Raw genomic sequence first — 20,248 nt, 5'->3', positions numbered from 1 at the left:
CATCCCAGGCGCGATGCTCAGTATTTCATGCCTATCAACCCATTTCAGCCTCGCAATGGTCCTTAGAAGCTCGGTTCTACCAGTAGTATCGTTCCAGTTCTACAGAGAAAGGACAGAGGCTCAGAAACTTGCCCAAGCTCACGCAACCGAGCCACAATTCAAATTTAGCGCCCTGGCTTCCTAGGCTGTGCGCCCAGTCACCCCCACCCCTGCTTCTTAGTAAGCCCTCACAGGAAACGTTCCTGCATGGCGATGAACTGTTTCATCATAATAGGAAAAAAGTGGGGGAAATATAGATAAAAAGAAAGAAAACAGTCACTCAGAATCCCATTTATCTGTTTCTCTGGTGACTTTTCTCTACGGGCATATGTATACGTACACATCGCCAGAGATGAAAACAGATGGTGTCTCAAAAGATATGGTCAGAGAATTCTGTCGAAAGGATAAAAAAAAAAAAAAGTCCCCCGGAATCCTACTTTTATACCCCCTTAAAAGCTGCATTGAAAATTATACCTCAGTTAATAACCTGGGGAAAACAGCAAGAGGGCGGGAACAGGCCGCCTTCCTCATTAAATGGGATAATCACTCCAAAGCGAGTTGCGCTGGGCTCAAGTTGTCAATGAATGACAGGCAGAATTCTGACCTCAGAGGATTAATCTAAACTCTTTACAGATTCTCCGGCGGGTGCCAGATAAGTTGAAAGGAAGGCTGCAGGGTAATAGAGCTAAATACAACCAACTCATGCCTCACCAAAATGCCATTCTCTTTCTCTGTGTCCCTTGTCACGTGTAGGTCACAGCAATATGCTCTTCCAGACTGTTGTCCTGTATTTCTGTTACCTGTTTTCTTCCTTGTAGGAAGACTATGTATTTGTCGGGGGAGGAAAGCAGGGAAAGAGGTAGACAAGGAGGGAGGGAGGGACCAAGGGAAGAAGGTGGGGGGCGCGGGGACCTCCTCAATTCCCAAACACTGTGTTCTTCTTCGTACACACGCCTTGACCTTGTGCCCTATACTAAAAGCAGGAGAATGGTAATATCGTTATGATAGAGAAAGTGATTTCTGGGGGGCACATTATATTCTCAACGCCTCTCAGTTTCTCAAGAACAAACATCTACGGTTTGTAAATTATGTAAACGGTAGGGTTCTCACTTCAAAGCCCGTGCCTCTCAGTGGCCAGCTTGCATACCAGTCCCGTCCGAGGTCGTGGCTGTATGTGCGATCCATTTTGTGTATATCAAAGTGTAAGTCTGACCCACAAGGTTTAAAGGCAGGAGGAAACTTGGGACCTTGTCTCAGCCAGTGGTTGCCAATCCTGGCTGCGTGTCAGAATCCTCTCGAAAGCTCCCAGCCTTAGGTTAATGGTGGACAGAGGCTACTGGAGGAGACCTGGCATCCCTAAGCTTTTAAGAAACTCCTCGGGAATGATATGGTAATATAGAATAAGAAATCCATATTTGGTCTTCAACCCCGTTCCTGGCCCAGAACTCCTACAACTTATGAAAGATAAGAGCCATGGAGATGTCTTTTGTTATTCATCACAAGCCCAGCCCCTTTTAACCACGTCTGAGTTTATGCTAATGAGGTGACTTTGGAAGGCCCCTAAGGATGGGGGCCCCGGTTGCCATGGGAACCAGCTTTGTGATTGGAAGGTTGGAACTTTCAGCCCCTTCCCCCCTCTCTGGGGAGGGGGGAGTGGTTGGATTATCGAGTTCAATCACCAATGGCCAATGGCTTAATCAATCATGCCTGAGTAATAAGGCATGCACAAAACTCCCTGAAGCACAGGGTTGGGAGAACTGGACTGGTGAACACATGGCGGGGGGGGGCTCAGCATGGGAGGGTGGTGTGCCCAGACAAGGCATGGAAGTTTCCCCCTCCTACTCCCTACTCCCCCGGAGCCCTCCTACCCTGCCCTCTGCGTTCCTTCCATCTGGCCGCTCCTGAGTTGAATCCTTGTATATTAAACTGGCAACCTAGCAAGTAAATTGTTTCCCTGAGTTCTGTGAGCCATGCTAGCAGATACCTGAACCCGAGGAGGTGAGGAGGGGGGTCATGGGAATCTCTGACTCGTAGCCAAGTAGGACGGGAGCCCGTGGGTAGCCTGGGGGCCCCCTGCCTGCAACCGGCAACGGATATCTGGTGGGACCGAGGCTTACGCCCATGGAGGCTGATGTGAACTTTAGGTAGACAGAGCGAGCACTGCGCTGACGTAAGGGACACCCAGCTGCTGTCTCGGCTTAGTGGGCAGTCCCACACTTGTGATGTCAGATGTGGTGTGAGTAGTAGAGCATAAAGAAAGGAGTTCTCCCCCTTACCCTAGGAAATTCTAAAACCCCCAGAACCAGTAATAAAACACTTCCTCATTGTTCAGAAGAAAGGGGAGCCCAGAAACTTACATGCAAATGACCGCAACCATCATCATAAAATAATAATGATGGCAGCTAAGACTTACAGCACTTGCTACGCGGCAAGGACTGAAATATGCGCTTTATTAAACCTGACACTTGTGTTGTAGGCACTGTCGTTTTCCCACTTTAGAGACGTGGAGACTGAGGTCCAGAGAAGTTGAGTAGCTTGCTTAAGGTCACACGGCTGGTAGGTGGCAAAGCCAACAGTTTGATTCCCGAGTTCTTGCCCTTTGCCACTTCTTCTCATGTAGTTATGTACATATTCTCTGCGTAGTGGAACCCAGCCACTTTTGATGCACTGAATTTGTAGTCTTATATTGCAGGATAAAGTAAGACAGGTTAAGTATACTGTCCCATTTTAAAACTGCCCTCGTGTAGAGAAAATTCTGTGGCCTTGTAGCCTTTACCAGTTTCTGCGGAGTTCCTACGTGCTGGGTGATACGTAAATACTTCATGGACGGTCTCCTTTAATGCTCTCAGGAATTTTGCGAGGTAGGTGTTCTTATCCCCACAGGAGAGGTGAAAAAATCCGGGTTTTGAAAGTCAGATCACTCAAGTTGCCTGGATGGCTCAGGAGGTTAAGTGTCTGACTTCAGCTCGGGTCATGATCTCGAGGTTTGTGAGTTCAAGCCCTGTGTCGGGCTCTCTGCTGTCAGCGCGGAACCTGCTTCGGGTCCTCTGTCCCCCTCTCTCTCTGCACCTCCCCCCCCAACAAATAAATAAACATTAAAAAAAAAAAAGTCAGATGACTCCTTCAGGTCACAGAGCTAGTCGGTTACCGGCAACGATTTTAACCAGGTGTGTCTGACCCAAATGCCCACCTCTTATCATTTTCACTCTGGCTTTTATCTCATCTGCCGTAGATCCTTGGCCCCTTCCAGTGGTTGTGAATACCAGAAGGAGTGGGTGCTGTTCAGAGTTGAACTGTATCCCCCAGTGCCTGTGACTCCATTTGGAAACAGGGTCTTTGCAAATGACCAAGTTAAGATGAGGTCAATTAGGGTGGACACCAATCCCATGTGACTGTGTCCTTATGAAAGGGGAAATCTGGACACGCAGACAAGCATGCGTAGAGAGAATACCATCCAGAAGCCACCGAACGCCTGATGCTGCCAGAAGGCAGGACAGAGACAGAGAACAGATTGTCCCTCACTGGTGCTCAGAAGGCGCCACACTGCCCACGTGGTGATGCTGTGGTAACGAGGATCGTCCACGGTATGGAGGACTGTCCCCTAGCTGGGATCTCCATCACTGTGTTCATGTTCTCTCCTACCTAGGCGGTTCCCCCCGCTCTGCCTGCCCCGTCTCATTGTTTGTACGTTCATTTGTGTTTCTGTGGCTTTACTTTTTAATAAAAGTGAATACAATCGAAAGAAAAGACTTCTTTTCTTCCAGTGCTGTGAGACAACACATTTCTGTCGCTTAAGCCACCCAGTTTGTGACACTGTCAGCGCAGCCCCAGGACACGAATACAAATGTTTTCAAAGCCAGCCTGTGGCTTCAAGCCTTGCGTTTTCTTTTCACCGTAAACAGGATGGGCAGACCCCTCCCCACCCCAAGGGGAGCGGCTCACTTCCCAGATGGCACTGACCTTCATCATAGCAAGGAATGTCGCAGGTTGATATGATCACCGGCACCCCGTTTTGTGCGCATCTACTCTCAGACGCCGCCTGGAACAGAACATTGGTTCTGGCATTAGGAGTCAAGTCTTTGGGGGAAAATCAGAAGTCAAGGAAGAAACTCACGGCCACAGGGCGCATCACCAAATTAAACTTAATTTAAAGGCTGTGTTTCCAGAAACTACCCAGCTTCCCATCCTGCCTCCGAGAAGCTACATAACCCATTCATCTCGGTGAGCCCCACAGACACAGGCAGGAGGGACCCCAACGTACAAACGGGACGCCCAGGCTAACTGGGGCCACTCATCCAACCAGTGGGGAATGAGCACTTGACACACCGATTCCTCACCCTGTGAGGTTAACTGCGTGACGCTTTCCTGCACGCACGGCGCCGTCCCCAGCCGGACCTTTAGTCAACAAACTTGTCAAATACAGGAAGTTCTCCGTTGCTTTCGGTTCCGTTCCACACCCACTCCCCCCGTCTTCACTGGAACCTCTTTCCAATTTCAGCCCACTGCCCTGACAGGTTTTCCTCTTGTTATTTATTGCAAATATTTTAAAAGCTTTTACGCTTACGTATATATGTGCGCGTGCATGCATACGAATATACTCGGACAGAAAGAAAAATGTTACGAGAGAGAAGGTAAGTTGCTTGGCGCTATTTTAGTGATAAGACCATCTACATTATACCGCTAATAGTTGGCATTAATTGGATATTGATTATGCGCTAAGTACTCTGCACGTGGTAGGGATTTTGCTAAGCCTATTCTACAGATTGGTAAGTGCACAGAAGAAAAGAAGTGCACAGAAGGCTGAATGGCAGCTCCTGAAGGTGGGAACCTCCTGGGGCGGACACAGAAGGCTTGTCCCTTTCTTCATGTGTTTGTAATGGTCTCATTGTTTAAAATAAGCCTGTGGTCTTGAATCAGATCATCAACCCTCCCAAGAAATCACAAGAAAGAGGGGCCCCTGGGTGGCTCAGTCGGTTAAGCGTCCGACTTCAGATCAGGCCGTGATCTCACGGTTCGTGAGTTCAATCCCTGTTGTCGGGCTCTGTGCTGACAGTGCGGAGCCCGCTCCGGATCATTGGTGACCCTCTTCTCTGCCCCTCCCCCCCACCCCTTGTTCTCGATCTCTCTCTCTCCAAATAAATAAATAAACATTAAAAAAAGAAATCACAACAAGGAAACGTCTAACCCACGTGACGGTCTGGCCCCGAGCTCATAACTGGCATCCCTCAGGGGCAATCCTGGATGTGCCGATTTGGTTTATTTGACTTACAGAGTTTTTGTTTTCAAGTCTTTGGGAATCAGTTGCCAATCTTTAAAAATCAGCTTTCTTTCACACTGTTTTCTAACTACGAATGAAAAACCAGCCTCTGGGGACCTCTGGATGGTACCTGTCGGCCAGAGCCAGCCATTTCCAAATAGACCCTTGGTCTCCGTTCCTCCGGGGGCCCTGCCTGCCCCCTTCACTGACTTTTGTCACTGCTGAGCTCCTAGAGGCCAGAGGCTCCCAGACTAGGAGTCGCTTGGGAGCTTGAGAGACTCCTGATGCCTAATCCAGGACGTTGTGGATTAGCCTAGCCAGGAGGCTAATCCAGACGTTGTGTTTCGGTTGCTGTCGGTGGGGCCAGACAGCAAAACTTTCCCAGATGACATGCTACACAGGCAGGCTTGGCCCCCAGTACACAGGCACCGGAGTTTCAGCCGATTTCTCCAAATCCAGCCTCTTCTGAGCAGCGATTCTCCAACGATATTCTCAACATTAGTTCGTAGGTACTGCCTCCTACAGAGGTGTCCATGTTTAACCGGGCTGCAAGTCTTACATGGAATCGAATTCAGAAGCACTGGATAGTGGAAGTGTAGGCTTTCTGCGACTGGGTCGTAGAAGATCCAAGGAGCAGTGATTGGGAGTCCCTGGCCTCAGCCCTCCAGAGCAGTCTCCTGAAGGAAGGGTTCCTAAACTCGTTCCCCACCTTGGCTACACTGGCAGCAGCTGAGACACTCTAAAAATGTGGCTGCCTGCCCTCACTCCCACACACAGATTCTGATTCAATTGGTCTAGGGTGCTATTCCGGCATCACAATCTTTTAATACCTCAGATGATCCCCATGTGCAGCCAAGCCGGCCCGCTGCCGACCCTCCCCTGGGTTCCCCATCCCAGGCACCAGTGATGTTTGGGGCCGGGTCGCTCTCTGTTGCAAGGGCTTTCCTGTGCACAGTGAAGCAGCATCTCTGGACTCCACCCACTAGATCAGCAGCGCTGAGTTGCAACAATCAAAAATGTCTCCAGACATTGCCAAGTGTCCCCTGGTAGGGGCAGGCAAAATCACCCACAGTTGAGAACCACCTGCGAGTAGGTACAAAATGAGCCCCATGGGATGCACCTTGGAGGTCCTTAAAGACGCAGGTTGCATAGACTCCCGGCCTTGCAGTCTTGGATTCAGTAAGCCTGGGGGAGGAGGCGGGGCTTAGGTGGAGTCCGCCATCTTGAACAAGCTCCTTGATGGATTCTGGAGGTTTGACTCCGACTGAACTTGAATACAACTGTTCCATGGGAATATCAGCACATCATCCTCATCAATAATTTCTGTGTGATGAGCTCTGAACAGGCCATTTATTTTGCCATTGTTCCCAAATCCACCTGCTAGTGGCGAATCACCCGGTGAGCATAGCTACCTACCTTGTTAGTGTCTATCTCTGATTCATTCTCTTGGTCTTCGACTCTTTGTGGAACACTCATTTGGTTTCCCATTATTCCTGCAAGAGAGAGAGAGAGAAATTAAAACCCAAGACAAACAAAAACCTTCTTCCCACCTCTAAAGTTAAGGTAGCAGAGAGTTGACAAGTTACTCTGGATGTGTCAACACAAGCCCAAGTTAGGTCAATTGCTTATATTTATTTTGAGGGGTGAGAAGCGGTTTGGGACTTATATATTCAACAGAATTTAAGTCAAATGCAGTTCCAATTTTCAACTGCATTTCATTGCTGAGAAGAGATGTTTATCATCATGAAAAGTGTATTCAGTCCAGATAACATTTTCTTCTTCCCTCTTAGCCCATCACAGCTGTTGCATCAAGGAGATTTTAGAAAGAGGATAATTAAAATAATACTTAGAATTTTTAGTATTCTCTGATCCTCAAACGAAATTAGATCCTTTGCTAAAACCTCTCATAGCACTGGTGGTGTTTGGGTTTTGTTTTTGTTTTTGTTTTTGTTTTTCCATAACACTTAGTGCTACTTGTAATTATTTATTTGGCTGTGTTTTCATTCATTCATTGATTCAACAAGTAGGTACTGAGCACTAACTCTACACCTTATGCTGTGCCAGTCATGAGGGCTAGGGCTGTGTATTAAACAGACTAGGTCCCCTGACTTCACAGAGCTAAAGTCTTGTGGGCAGATAATAAAAAGACAATAAATCCATAAGCCAGGCCATTTCCGATAGCTCAAGGCAGCATGGCACAGTGGTTAGGAGCGGGAGCCCGAAGCAAGACAACCTGGCCTCGAACCCTCTCCCGGCCTCTCCTCGCTGTGTGTCCTTGCATGGGTTAATTAGGCTCTCTGTGCCTCATAGACCTGCTACAAGGACTTGATGATTAATGCTTGTGAAATGTTTAGAACACTGTCTGGCTCAGAGTAAGTAATACCTCAGTGCTTCTTCAACCCAAACACGTGGGGTTCAATGCCTTGAATAAAAGTAAACGGGTAATACGACAGGGGCCAGGGTGGGGGGGCAGGAGGTGGCCGTGCTACGTACGATGGTTCTCGAATGCAGTAACAATTGGTCCAGGCTGGGAGGGCAAAACAGAACACTTAGCTTCTGTCTCTCTTCCCCCAACAAATTGTAAGCGCCATGAGGCCAGAGACCATCGATCTTCAGCCGTTGTTGTATCTTCTTCTTTAAAATTGTTTTTAATATTTATTTATTTCTGAGAGAGAGAGGGAGACACAGAATCGGACGCCGGCTCCAGGCTCTGAGCTGTCAGCGCGGAGCCTGGCGCGGGGCTCGAACCCACGAACCGCGAGATCATGACCTACGCCGAGGTTGGACGCTTAACCGACTGAGCCACGCAGGCGCCCCCCCCCACCCCCTGTCCCCGTCGTTGTGTCTTCTGCTTTCACCATGGTGTTTGCATTGATCAGATGCTAATTTATTACTTACTGGTTGGATGGAGGGAATAATCATTGATAACTACCTCTCACCCGGCAGGTGCCGCTCATACCATTAACTGAGCCTTGTTTTAGTAATAATGATAAAGGTCAACAATTATGTAGCATGTTCTCAGTTCCCAGCACCGTGTTCCAAGTGCACTCCCTGTCTGGTTCTTTTGAACCCTGCAGCACCCCTGTGAAGTGGGTGTTCTCATCACCTCCTTCTAGATATGAGGAGGCTGAGTCACAAGAAGACTGCATTACTTTCCAAAGGTCACCCAGTTAATGATGGCGGGGGCAAGATTCAAACACAGGCCGCCCGTGCTGCTAACCACCGGGATGTTCCGCATATTATTTTCTCCCTCCTTCGAAAGGAGGGAATGAGTTCTCCACCACTCACCCAGGACAGACATCCGGAATACGGCCAAGTGAGGGTCTGACCCGGAGTATGCCTGCTCTCAGAAGTAGGGCTCTTTCAGACATTCCGAACACCTGCTGCCTTGCTACCTAAAAGTTTCTTTTTCACAAGCAGAATAATGTATGTTGGATGAGCTGCCTCATCAGCTTTTGGTGGCTTTCAGAATAAAAGCCGGGACTTTTCATTTCTGGTTGAAAACAGCCAGTGCATCTCCAAGGATTCCCATGGGCTTCTGGCCCATGGTATGAGGTTCCCTGCCATGGGAATAGACACATTGAGTCATTAGAAATTTCGGAGGCCAGAAAAGGGCCATAGATCTGACCACCTGCTCTCTTGGGGGAGTTTGGTAGTAACAGAATCTGGGGATTTTATGTTTTCTAATCATACCGGGTAATAAGGCTGAGCGATGCTAAAACCTACAGGATGTTAGGTTATTTTGCAACATTTCCTGTTTATAAAATCCATGATGCATGTACTTGTAATGGACTGTCACTTCCATCTATAAACAGGACATAATGGTTATAATATTGAATCCTCAAGACTGGGGTTGGCAGACAACAGCTGTGGGGCCAGTCCAGCCTGTCGCCTGCTTTTAGTGTGGCCAGTGCGCTAAGAACAGGCTTTACATTTATAAGTGGCTGGAAAGGGGCACCTGGGTGGCTCAGTCGGTTAAGCATCCAACTTCGGCTCAGGTAATGATCTTGCAGCTTGTGAGTTCGAGCCCCCTGCCGGGCTTTGTGTTGACAGTTCGGAGTCTAGAGCCGGCTTCAGATCCTGTGTCTCCCTCTCTCTCTGCCCCTCTCCTGCTCCTGCTCTGTTTCTCTCTCTCTCTCTCTCTCAAAAGTAAAATAAACATTAAAAAAATTTGTAAGTGGCTGGAAAAAAAAATCGGAAGAAGAATCACAGATCGCGATGCATGAAAATTACATGACATGCCAATTTTGGTATCCATAAGTACAATTTTACTGGAAGGCAGCCACGCCCATTCATTCATGTTTGGTCTCCATGTGGCTGTGTTCATGGTGCAGAGTTGTATAGTTGCAAGAGACTCTATGGCCTGAAAAGTCCAAGATAGATATTCACTATCTGGCCCTTTCTGGAAAGTTCATCAACCGCTGTTGGAGATATATACTGAGTAGTGTATATACCTAGTTTGCAAAAAGGGGGGGGGGGGGAGAAGAGGCAGCTGAGAGACAAATGTTGCCGGTAGTAAGACTGACCAGGAGTTGAACCTACTGTACATAAACATAATGACAACTCTAACAACCATAGCGATGATAAAATAGTAACAACAACAACAATGGCAACAGATCTGGTGAGTGATTACCATGTGTTGAGAAACTGTTCAAAGGGCTTGACTTGTAGTAAACTCATTGAGTCACTGCAGCCAATCAGCAAGGCAGTGGTAACATCATTCCGATTTTGTAGATTACGTCGCCACCGGAATCCGGCTTTTCACAGAATTGAAAAGCGATTCACCGATGGGTTTGCAAACGTGTAAAGCTCTCGTTGTTCAGTTCGGACTTCGTTTGGGGGCTACTTTCAAAACATGTTCGAGGGTTACGAGAAAACCTGAGGGCTGGGAGACGTGTGATGTGAGTGGGCAGGAGAACCTTTTCATCCCGTGGAGCTGGGGTTCCGTTTTCCTGATCATTGAGCGTTTGGAGTAGCCTCTTGGCGGATTCAGGGCCGAGTGGACTAAAAGAAGCACACTGCATTCGCCCGTCTTTTGCAGGGACACCTGGATTCAGGTAACATTGCTTCCCAGCCACAGTTATAACACAGGTGTCGTGAAATCGTTGCTGCTCTTCCTTCATATTTTGCAAAGAGCAGGATTTACGTGGGACAAAACCAAAAGGTCCCTGCCACCTACTGGCCAGCGTCGGTATCAGCAGAAATGAATGCGTTCGGCCGGCCCACAGGGCGAGGTCAGGATGTTTGGGGAGGTCCAGGGAAACAGTATCACAGTTAGCAATTACATCCTCTGTTGACAGTTGGCAGGAGACTGGCAAGTCCTCTCATGCCCTGGAGATAGTACATCTAATAAAACAATAATGATAGTCATATCTGATGTGTACGGAGAGCTTGCCATGTGGCTGCCCAGTGCTGAGCATTCTGGGACACAGGATAAGAAGGTGAGTCACCCGGTGCCCCTGGCTCGGTTGGTTAAGCATCTGACTCGACTCGGTTTTGGCTCAGGTCACGATCTCACGGTTCGTGGGATCGAGCCCCACGTCAGGCTCTGCGCTGACTGTGGAGCCTGCTTGGGGTTCTCTCTTTCCCTCTCTCTCTGCCCTTCCCATGCACACTCTCTCTGTCTCTCAAAATAAATAAAGAAACTTTAAAAACAAAAGAAAACAAATATCATGATGGTGAGAGTCAATCTGGGCTGTCCTGGGAAAGAAGGTGCTCGGGGGTACAGGACTTTTGTACTAAAACTAGGGAAGCCCTTGGCAAACCAGGCTGAGCTGATCTCCCTCTCCCTCTAACCCCACTCAAGGAGTCTGTGAGGCAAGGGCTCTTTACCCCCAGTTAACGGATGGCCACACTGAGGCTCCCGATGGTTCAGACAATAATTCCTGTCCATGATGGAGTTTTCTCTGGTCTCCCACAAACGAGAAAGATCAATCAGATCAAGAGTTTTTCATCAAGAACACTGTATTCATTTGAAAGAGCCAGATTTGGGGCACCTGGGTATCTCAGTTGGGTGAGCGTCCGACTTGGGCTCAGGCCATGATCTCATAGCTCGTGAGTTCGAGCCCCACGTCGGGCCCTGTCCTGACAGCTCGGAGCCTGGAGCCTGCTTCGGATTCTGTGTCTCCCTCTGTCCCTGTCCCTAACCCACTCACATTCTGTCTCTGTCTCTCTCAAAAACAAATAAACATTAAAAAAAAAAAAAAGAAAGAAAGAGCCAGATTTTACTTTGAGGAAAAAAAAAAAAGAAAGAAAGAAAGTTTGAAGGTGACGCCCTTTGTTTGACGAACCAATAGTGTTAGTTGTTTTGTTTTTAATGACCTACTCTGACATTGAACACAAACCAGGCCATGTGGCAAGGCGTTTTGTTTTTGAAAACGAACTCATGCTTGAGGCCTTAGCATTTGAGAGCACGGCGTCAGTCTTTGCTTGGGGGTCATGCAGATGCAAAAGCCCTTTAGCTTCTCCACGTCCGGCTGTGTCCGTGAGGCCAGACCTCAAGTTGGGTTGCACATTAGAACCGGTGGGCACAGGGCAACCGGGGGCGGATTGAAACCCCTGGGGCCCAGGCCCCAGCTGGACCGGTTCCCTCAGACTCTCCACAGTGGGGTCTGGGCACCGGTCCCTTTTGAAGATCTTCAGGTGATTTCCGTGGCGGCCGAGGTCACTGGTTTGGATATTTGGGGGCGCCCCTGGCCCCTGGATGCTGCCTGTCACAGGGATTCTCAGAGGAAGGTCTTCTGCTTCAGGCCCCACAAACCATCATCAGCCCAGGCATCTGGAAACCTCCCCCACCTCGTCAGGGCGCTCTTCGAGGGTCTTGTGTTTTGTTAGCCTGCAGACGCAGGGCAACCGGAGTCTCCAGCTGTCCTTCCCCGAGAAGGGGTGTGCGGGGCACGGTGGCCCCGGCCAGCCTCCCCCTCCCAGGAGGCTGTTGAGAAGTGAGGAGCAAGGCCCCAAGGGAGGAGGGGGAAGGGTGGCCTGAGCGGGCAATAATCTCTCCCCCCCTGCTCGCCTGGGCACTGCGTACTGCCCCTGAGGGGAAACCCTCTGGTGTGAGCCAGGCCTCCATACATCTCATAGTTGTGAGGTTTGGGGCAAGGCACGGGCCCTCTGAATGCATTTGCCTTGTGGGAAATGACGGTCTTCCTAGTGGGAACAACCATCAGCAGGCTTGGAGAGTTTTCTTTAAAAAAAAAAATTTTGGGGGCGCCTGGGTGGCGCAGTCGGTTAAGCATCCGACTTCAGCCAGGTCACGATCTTGCGGTCCGTGAGTTTGAGCCCCGCGTCAGGCTCTGGGCTGATTGGCTCAGAGCCTGGAGCCTGTTTCCGATTCTGTGTCTCCCTCTCTCTCTGCCCCTCCCCCGTTCATGCTCTGTCTCGCTCTGTCCCAAAAATAAATAAACGTTGAAAAAAAAATTTAAATAAAAAAAATTTTTTTTAATGTTTATTTTTGAGAGAGAGACAGACAGACTGTGAGTGGGGGAGGGGCAGGGAGAGAGGGAGACAGAATCGGAAGCAGGCTCGGGCTCTGAGCCATCAGCACAGAGCCCGACGCAGGGCTCGAACTCGCAGACCGCAAGATCGTGACCTGAGCCAAAGTCGGACGCTCCACCGACGGAGCCACCCAGGCGCCCCAAGCTTGGAGAGTTTTCTATGCGCCTTGCGCTCCCGATCTGCGTGTATTGACTCCCCGGGTCCCTGCAACAGCCCTCTGGGTTGGACGCTATTCTGCCCTCAATCTTCTGCTGAGAAACTGAGGACAGAGAGACTGTGGCACTTCCCCCAGCAGCCCTTGCTCTCCCCAGTTTTGCGGGGAAGGTTCGATGAGGGAGGCGTGTGCCCGGCACGGAGCAGGCACCCGACAAGGGGAGAGAGGGAGAGGTACATACATACCCAAGGGCTGGGGTGTTTGGTCCTAATTCCCAGGACTCTATGTTTATATTTCGTATATTGGAGCTGCTGAGACTTCTTGGTTATATGCAAAGGTTCGCTTTAGAAATAGGCTTCTCTTTTTTTCTCACAATAACTGGTGAGCCGTGTTTCTAGAACGGGGGTGGGGGGGCTGTGCTGCCCTCCAGGTCACAGCTCAGGGCGGGGGCGAGGGCGGGGCTGCTACTGGCACCCAGGGGGTGGAGACCAGAGATGTTGCTGAACATCCTGTGGAGCACAGGACGGCCCCCAGCAGAGAGTGATCTGGCCCCAAATGTCACCAGTGTGGAGGATGAGGCATCCCGCTCTGGCGGTGGGACTTAGCCTTCTCCTCTTGCTTGTGGCCCAGCGTCCCTGCCGACCTTAGTCCCAATGGTGAGACGGTAAACGCTCCGTCCTGCGTTCACGACCCGGCTCACGCCAGCTGTCTGCCTTAGCTCCTGCTCTGTAGGGGGGAGGGGGGGAGGAAAGATCGTGACACATTCGTCCTCCTCACTCTCAGGCGAAGATAAAAAGGGTGCAGTCCACATGGTGTTTAGCCCAGCGGCTGGTGTTTACCCTTTAGGGACTGAAGATCAGCCATTACTATACGGGGCAAATAAAGTGTGCTGTGTCTTTGTAAAAATGACACCTCATACTTCTCCGGTCCCTACTCTACGCTGAACATAGCTCTGAGTGTTTTCCTATATTGACGTATCACGTCCGAAATAGAACCCCTGACGCAGGCAGGCCGGTGTTTCCATTGTCCCATTTTATGGACGCACAACCTTCATGCACACCTTCCTTGCCCACGATCATGCTATGGCCTGAACTGTTGCCCCCTCCAAAGTCACATGGCGAGGCCCTGACTCCCCCTGGGTCCGTGTTTGGAGATGGGGTCTCTGAGGAAGCAATTAAGGTCGGAGGAGGTTAGCGAGGCGGGGCCCCGAACTCAGAGGATTAGTGTCCTCGGAACAGCAGACACCGAGAGAGAGCGTGCGCTCTCTCCACCGTGCGAGGACACGGCAAGAGGACGGTGGCACGAGACAGCCAAGGAGAGAGTTCCCACCAGAACCGGAGTCTGCCAGGACCTTCATCATGGACTTCTAGCCTCTGGAACTGTGCGAAGGGCATTTTTGTTATGGCAGCACGAGCTGACTGATACAGATTACGTGCTGGTAAGCGGCTGAAGCAGGCTTTACCCCTCGGTAGCCTGGTACCACAGTTCAGACTCTTAACTGCCTATTTCTCACCTTCTACTGTGTCCTCTGCCCTAGGAGTTATGCTTTTATCTCATTAAATATTTATATGCAATGTAATACAACACAGAATATGAAATATCGCCCATCTGTTTTTGCGATGAGACATCAAAATCATAACTGGTCAAGGAATGTGGTCTGCTCTAAAGTCAAGGCATATTTTAGGACGAATGCAAAATTGAAGGGTCATCAAGTATCTTTGTGCAGAGATTTAGCACAAGGGCTTGGCAGTAGTGAGGTGAGAAAATGTTAGTCCTTACTGATACTATTTATTTCTCTCTCTCTCTCTCTCTCTTTTTTTTAATTTTTAAGTGTTTATTCACTTTTGAGAGAGAGAGACACACACACACACCCAGAGTGCGAGCAGGGCAGGGGCAGAGCGAGAGGGAGACACGGAACCCAAAGCAGGATCCAGGCTCTGAGAGATCACGACCTGAGCTGAAGTCAGATGCTTAGCCGACTGAGCCACCCCGGCGCCCTCTATTTATTTCTCTTATTAATGTTACGATCCCATTGGCTCTGTGTTCTGACCCACGCGTGAAACAGCCACACCGGAAGCTGCCCCTGGACGCCTCCCTCGTCTTTCACACCGACGACTGGTGTTCGCATCACCTCGTGTTAGTTACAGGTTAACAAGTCCTGCTCCGGGGAACGGATTAAACACGAAACACAGTGCAGCTGCCCCGGAGAGAGCATTTCTGAAGCCGCCCGGCCAGCGAGCAGCTAAATGATAGTCAGGTGGAAAGGGCAGGTCCTCTACGGCGGAATGGTGACAGAATTAGTCACCAAGTAAGCAGAAACACCTTTGATCAATGCCATGGAATGCAGGCAAGGAGGTGGGGCCTCCTCACTGCCCCGGCGAGGGCAGGGCCCACACAGCCATCTGGCACACCCAGCGGATCAAGCCTTCCGGCCCCCACCTCCGAGGGCGAGATCAATATGAGTAAAGAGACCAGACCTGCTCGGCCAGGTGCTGTGACCCTGCATCTCCCTGTGGTCCCCAGCACAGTGCTGGGAAGGGGAGATACTCTGAGGGCGTCCATGTGCAGTGGTACAGGCTGCCTACGTCACAAGGGGGCACGTGAGGACTGAAAATCAGCCTTCGCTGTGCTCCCCAAGCCCCGTTCTCCAGTATGGGACCACGTGGGCGCAGGGGGAGACGTGTCTTTATCAAAACTGCACTGGGGGTTTCAGGAATGCTTGGCAATTGACGTCTTCCTGTCAGAACACTCAGTTACGTTTGTACAAATGGTTGATGTTCCGGAAGGCTTAGAGCTTACTATCTCCTTCTTAGTGTTGCAGCAGACACCTTTAAGCTAATAGCGTAGCGGGTAGCATCATCTGAAGGCTTACTCGGAGCCAGGCAGGGCCAGGATTAGGGTAAGGCAAGGGAAGCACACAGGTGCCAAACGCAAGGAGGCATGGGAGGTCTGGGCAGGTGCAGAATCCGCACTCGGGAATGAGCACCCGCCCTGGATTTTGCCCCCGGGTGCCTCGCTTGCTTCCCGCTAGTCCTGGTCCTAGGGCCAAGACCTTTCCTTCTATTGTGTCCGTTTTTCCTCGCAGCATCCCATCACTCCTCCATTACAGAGGTGGAGAGACTGAGGCTCCGTGATGCAGTCCCCTGCCGCCTAGAATGCAAACTCCACGAGGGCAGGTGCCTCCTTGTCCTGCCCGTCTTTAATTGGCGCTGGTGATTAAATGCATCAGAGGAGTCATGACACCCCCCCTCCCCCCCCCCTCAGAAAGCTGCAAAGAGGCAGAGCTGGGGGCAAACCTGGTTCCAGTGACTCGGGCTCCTCACGTCCTTTACCTCGCCCAGCGCTGCTGCACAGAGGTGACAGAAGCCGCCAACCGTGCCGCGATCAGCAAACGTGTCACTCCGGCGAGACAGATGAGCCTGCGTGGAGCAGGGTCCTCGGCCCTCCCGGGCCCCTTTCCCTCCCTCCCCATGAGCACCTGCCATCGTGGGAAACCAGCCAGGATACTTGCTTTCCAGAAGCACATGCCTTCTTGGGAAAAAGACAGCCCTTCCCAAGTTTGAGAAATCTTGGGAAAAAAGCCTCCTCCCGAGGAGGACCTGACATCACAGCGTTTAAATAACCGCAACAATGCCATTACTGATCCTATCTTTACTTAACATGCTGCTGTCTTGTTCACCGTGGGTGCTTTGGCGTGAATTTAAGACAATTTTAAATAGTGCTTTAAAGCGGAATTTATCCTGATGACTGAGAGTTTTGGTGTCTCTTAAATTCTGCACCCATGCGAGTGCCTCCCTCAAATCCCGAACGGCTTGGGTCTCAGTTCCGTTCGGTGAGACCTGGGAAGAGGTCCCTCCCTCGTCTCCCGAATTGTAAAATCAATGGCAGCAGAAGCGAGAGCCAGTGTTGATTTCAAGCGCGTAAGTGTCCGTGAAATCAGTCTCAGCCCTCACAAAGTTCGCTTGGATCGCGGTAATATGATTGTGCCCGTTTTACAGATGAGGAAATGAAGCCCAGAGAGGTAAGTAAGCTGCCCCAGGGCACCCGAGGCAGGAAGGAGCTGCACAGAGTAATGCCAACTGTTGGAGTCTGACAGCTGGGATTTGAATCCAGCATTTACCTCGAAGGATCGTTCCGAATGTTAAATAACACAATTCATGTAAAGAGCCAGGTTCACACAAGGAGTCCTTCTCCCCGTCTGCTCCACTTCCTTAGACGATGCCCCTTGGCACAGACTCAAAGCCAGCTTTACCGGGGCGGGGGGGGGGACTCTTGTCCTGCCAGTGGTCCCCGAATCACATAGCATACCCCTCCGTTCGCTGGTTTTTCGCCCCAAGTCTTACACTCGAAATGGCCCTCAATCGTTCCACGCAAATTGGAGCTATTGCTTCGTACCTGACACCGCCTACATTGTCATCTAGTCCTTCTAGAACCCCTTGAGGTAAGGCTATCTTTGGGTCCATTTCGCAGAAGGTGAAACTGAGGCTCACGCATACCCAAGCCCGCACAGGGAATCAGTGGCAGAGCTGGGGTGAAACTCAATCCTCTCTGACGCCCAGCTTCTACATTTCACTGCCTGCCCCAAACAACGAGCCCCATGCCCTGCTGGAAGGACCTGGAAGCCGTTACCTGTCGAGTCCCCGGTGGGAGTGTCTTCAGTCCCCTGGTGTCACCTGGAGATGCTTCTAGAAGCTCAGCGCGGCTTGTCTCCAGCTGGTGCTGCTTGGTGCCAGGCAGTCAACTGAGCCCGGCTCCCTGCCCTTTGCCTCCTGGTCCGGAGCCTGCTGGCTGAATACACATAGCAGGGCAAACACACAAGTCCGGGTGGGGCCCTCCTCTCCGGTGATCTGATCGGCCTAGAGAAGCAGGTTCTCTCCCTGGATCCGGGGGCTGTTCTCGCCTCGCCAATAAAAACCCAGCACCTGATTCCTCTCGAACTAACGCCTGCAGGGCACTGCAAGCATCCTGCCCGGGCCCCTCACTCACTGCAGCTGCTCACGTCGACCCGGGTCGCTAACTCCCTTCCCTGGTAACCACGGGCCACGGTCAGAGCAGGGAAAACACGTTGTGTAAGGCTTTGCAGTTCTGTCTGCCTTTCACCTTCATTTATTCTAGAACACCACCTGCAACGCCACCTCACCAGCCTAATTGGAAGGAAATAGCATCTCGCCCACTGCCCCCCAAACATCACTCCCAGAGGGCGTAGGACACGGGAAAGCCCGTAATCTAAGGGTGGCTGATGGCTCTGAAGACAGCATGTGGCATCGGAAAGGGCGTTTCTTTTTCTCCGCAGGTTAGAAATTTAAGACAGCCTGCTTAATGTATTTCATTTCCACAATGATATCTATTAAAGCTTCTCACAAGGACATATGCAGCCCAGTATGGGAGCGTAAGTTAAAAATAGCAAATGAAGATCGGAAAATAAGAGTGGGTTCATCAGAGGAACCAGGATGGTAAATAAATATGCACGCGGATTTACAGACTTGCTGCGATGACTTCACAGATATGGCTTTGAGCTTCCTAACAGCCAATGCAAAAAGAGAAACATGGTAAATACTATTCGGCGTTCTTGAGAAAACATTCAGGAGAAATGCAAACTAGTAATTATTGTGGCTTTATTCATTAATATGCTCATCTAAGTACTCATCGTGAATACTTGTTGAACACTAGGCTATATATAGGCCTGGGTTAAGAATGCAGAAGAAAAGAAACCCTGTCCCCGCCCTCCCTGGGCTCACTGTAATTGAACACAGAGTCCTACAAATAAACATAGAATTACAGAGTGTGATCCTCATTATGAAACAAAGCCAAGGCTGCTAAGAGAGAGAAGCAGGGAGAGCCAGAGAAAGCCCCTTTCAGAAAGCAACATTTAAGGGACAAACATACTACTGAAACAGATACTGAATTCACAATCGGATTCACCACAGTGAGGGCTGGAAACAGGATTCTAGCTCAGCGCTCTCTCTTTAAATCTGGAATGTCATAAATCTAATTATTAAGCATTTGTCACGCACACACGCTGTGCCAACGAAATCACAGAGGCCGTCTGGCCCGGGGGCTCAAGAGCTTGGGTTCAGATCGCAACACTGACTGACCGGCTATGTGACGGGAGCAGCCACTTTGCCCCCTGTCTCTGCTGCCCCCCCTTGGCTGTGAGCAGCGTTGTGGTTGTCTTTGCATCCCCCACTCTTAGCACTCTGCAAAACGAGATGGCCATCTTCCTGCCACAGGGTGGGTGCTCGACAAGCGCTTCTTGATTGGACCGGCTCACTCTTAACAGTTGTGACAGTAATTGCCATGTGGATGGATTTTACTCTTTAGGGATTTGAGCCACTCAGGCTCAAGTAATATTCCATTGTATACAAATACGACATCTTCTTTATCCATTCAGCAGTCAATGGACATTTGGGCTCTTTCCATACTTTGGCTATTGTTGACAGTGCTGCTGTAAACATGGGGGTGCATGTGTCCCTTCAAAACAGCACATCTGTATCCCTTGGATACATGCCTAGTAGTGCAATTGCTGGGTCGTAGGGTAGTTCCATTTTTAGTTTTTTTGAGGAACCTCCATACTGTTTTCCAGAGCGGCTGCACCAGCTTGCATTCCCACCAGCAGTGCAAAAGAGATCCTCTTTCTCCACATCCTCGCCAATATCTGTTGTTGCCTGAGTTGTTCATGTTAGCCATTCTGATAGGTGGGAGGTGGTATCTCATTGTGGTTTCGACTTGTATTTCCACGATGATAAGTGATGTTGAGCATTTTTTTTTCATGTGTCGGTTGCCCATCTGGATGTCTTCTTTGGAGAAGTGTCTATTCGTGTTTTTTGCCCATTTCTTTACTGGGTTATTTGTTTTTTGGGTGTTGAGTTTGCTAGTTCTTTATAGATTTTGGAAACCATCCCTTTATCTGAGATGTCATTTGCAAATATCTTCTCCCATTCTGTCGGTTGCCTTTTAGTTTTGCCGATTGTTTCCTTCGCTGTGCAGAAGGTTTTTATTTTGCTGAGGTCCCGTAGTTCATTTTTGCTTTTGTTTCCCTTGCCTCCGGAGACGTGTTGAGTAAGAAGTTGCTGCGGCCGAGGTCAAAGAGGTTTTTGCCTGCTTTCTCCTTGAGGATTTTGATTGCTTCCTGTCTTGTGTTTAGGTCTTTCATCCATTTTGAGTTTATTTTTGTGTATGGTGTAAGAATGTGGTCCGGGTTCATTCTTCTGTATGTCCCTGCCCAGTTTTCCCAGCACCACTTGCTGAACAGACTGTCTTTATTCCATTGGATATTCTCGCCTGCTTTGTCAAAGATGAGT

At 50.0% G+C, this 20,248-nt stretch overlaps 1 protein-coding gene across 9 annotated transcripts in view; it reads right to left on the bottom strand.

Moving 5' to 3' along the window:
* Positions 1–17,749, bottom strand: part of BCAS1 (brain enriched myelin associated protein 1) — a 100,642-nt gene extending 82,893 nt beyond the window's left edge. For 2 of the 9 annotated variants that reach the window (XM_045053482.1, XM_045053483.1), the window contains exons 1-3: positions 17,577–17,742; positions 6,713–6,789; positions 4,000–4,078 (exon numbers count right to left, since the gene is read on the bottom strand). In XM_045053482.1, the coding sequence (XP_044909417.1) occupies positions 4,000–4,078; positions 6,713–6,784 (151 nt within the window). In that variant the 5' untranslated portion in view covers positions 6,785–6,789; positions 17,577–17,742. Of the gene's footprint in view, positions 1–3,999; positions 4,079–6,712; positions 6,790–17,576 lie in introns of all 9 variants that reach the window. The other 7 variants (XM_045053480.1, XM_045053481.1, XM_045053477.1 and 4 more) reach the window with 6 other exon arrangements.
* Between the last annotated feature and the right edge of the window lie 2,499 nt (positions 17,750–20,248).

Source organism: Felis catus, chromosome A3 (assembly GCF_018350175.1).
Source record: "Felis catus isolate Fca126 chromosome A3, F.catus_Fca126_mat1.0, whole genome shotgun sequence".
NCBI classification, from domain to species: Eukaryota; Metazoa; Chordata; class Mammalia; order Carnivora; family Felidae; genus Felis; species Felis catus.
This window is presented reverse-complemented; position numbering and strand designations above follow the sequence as displayed.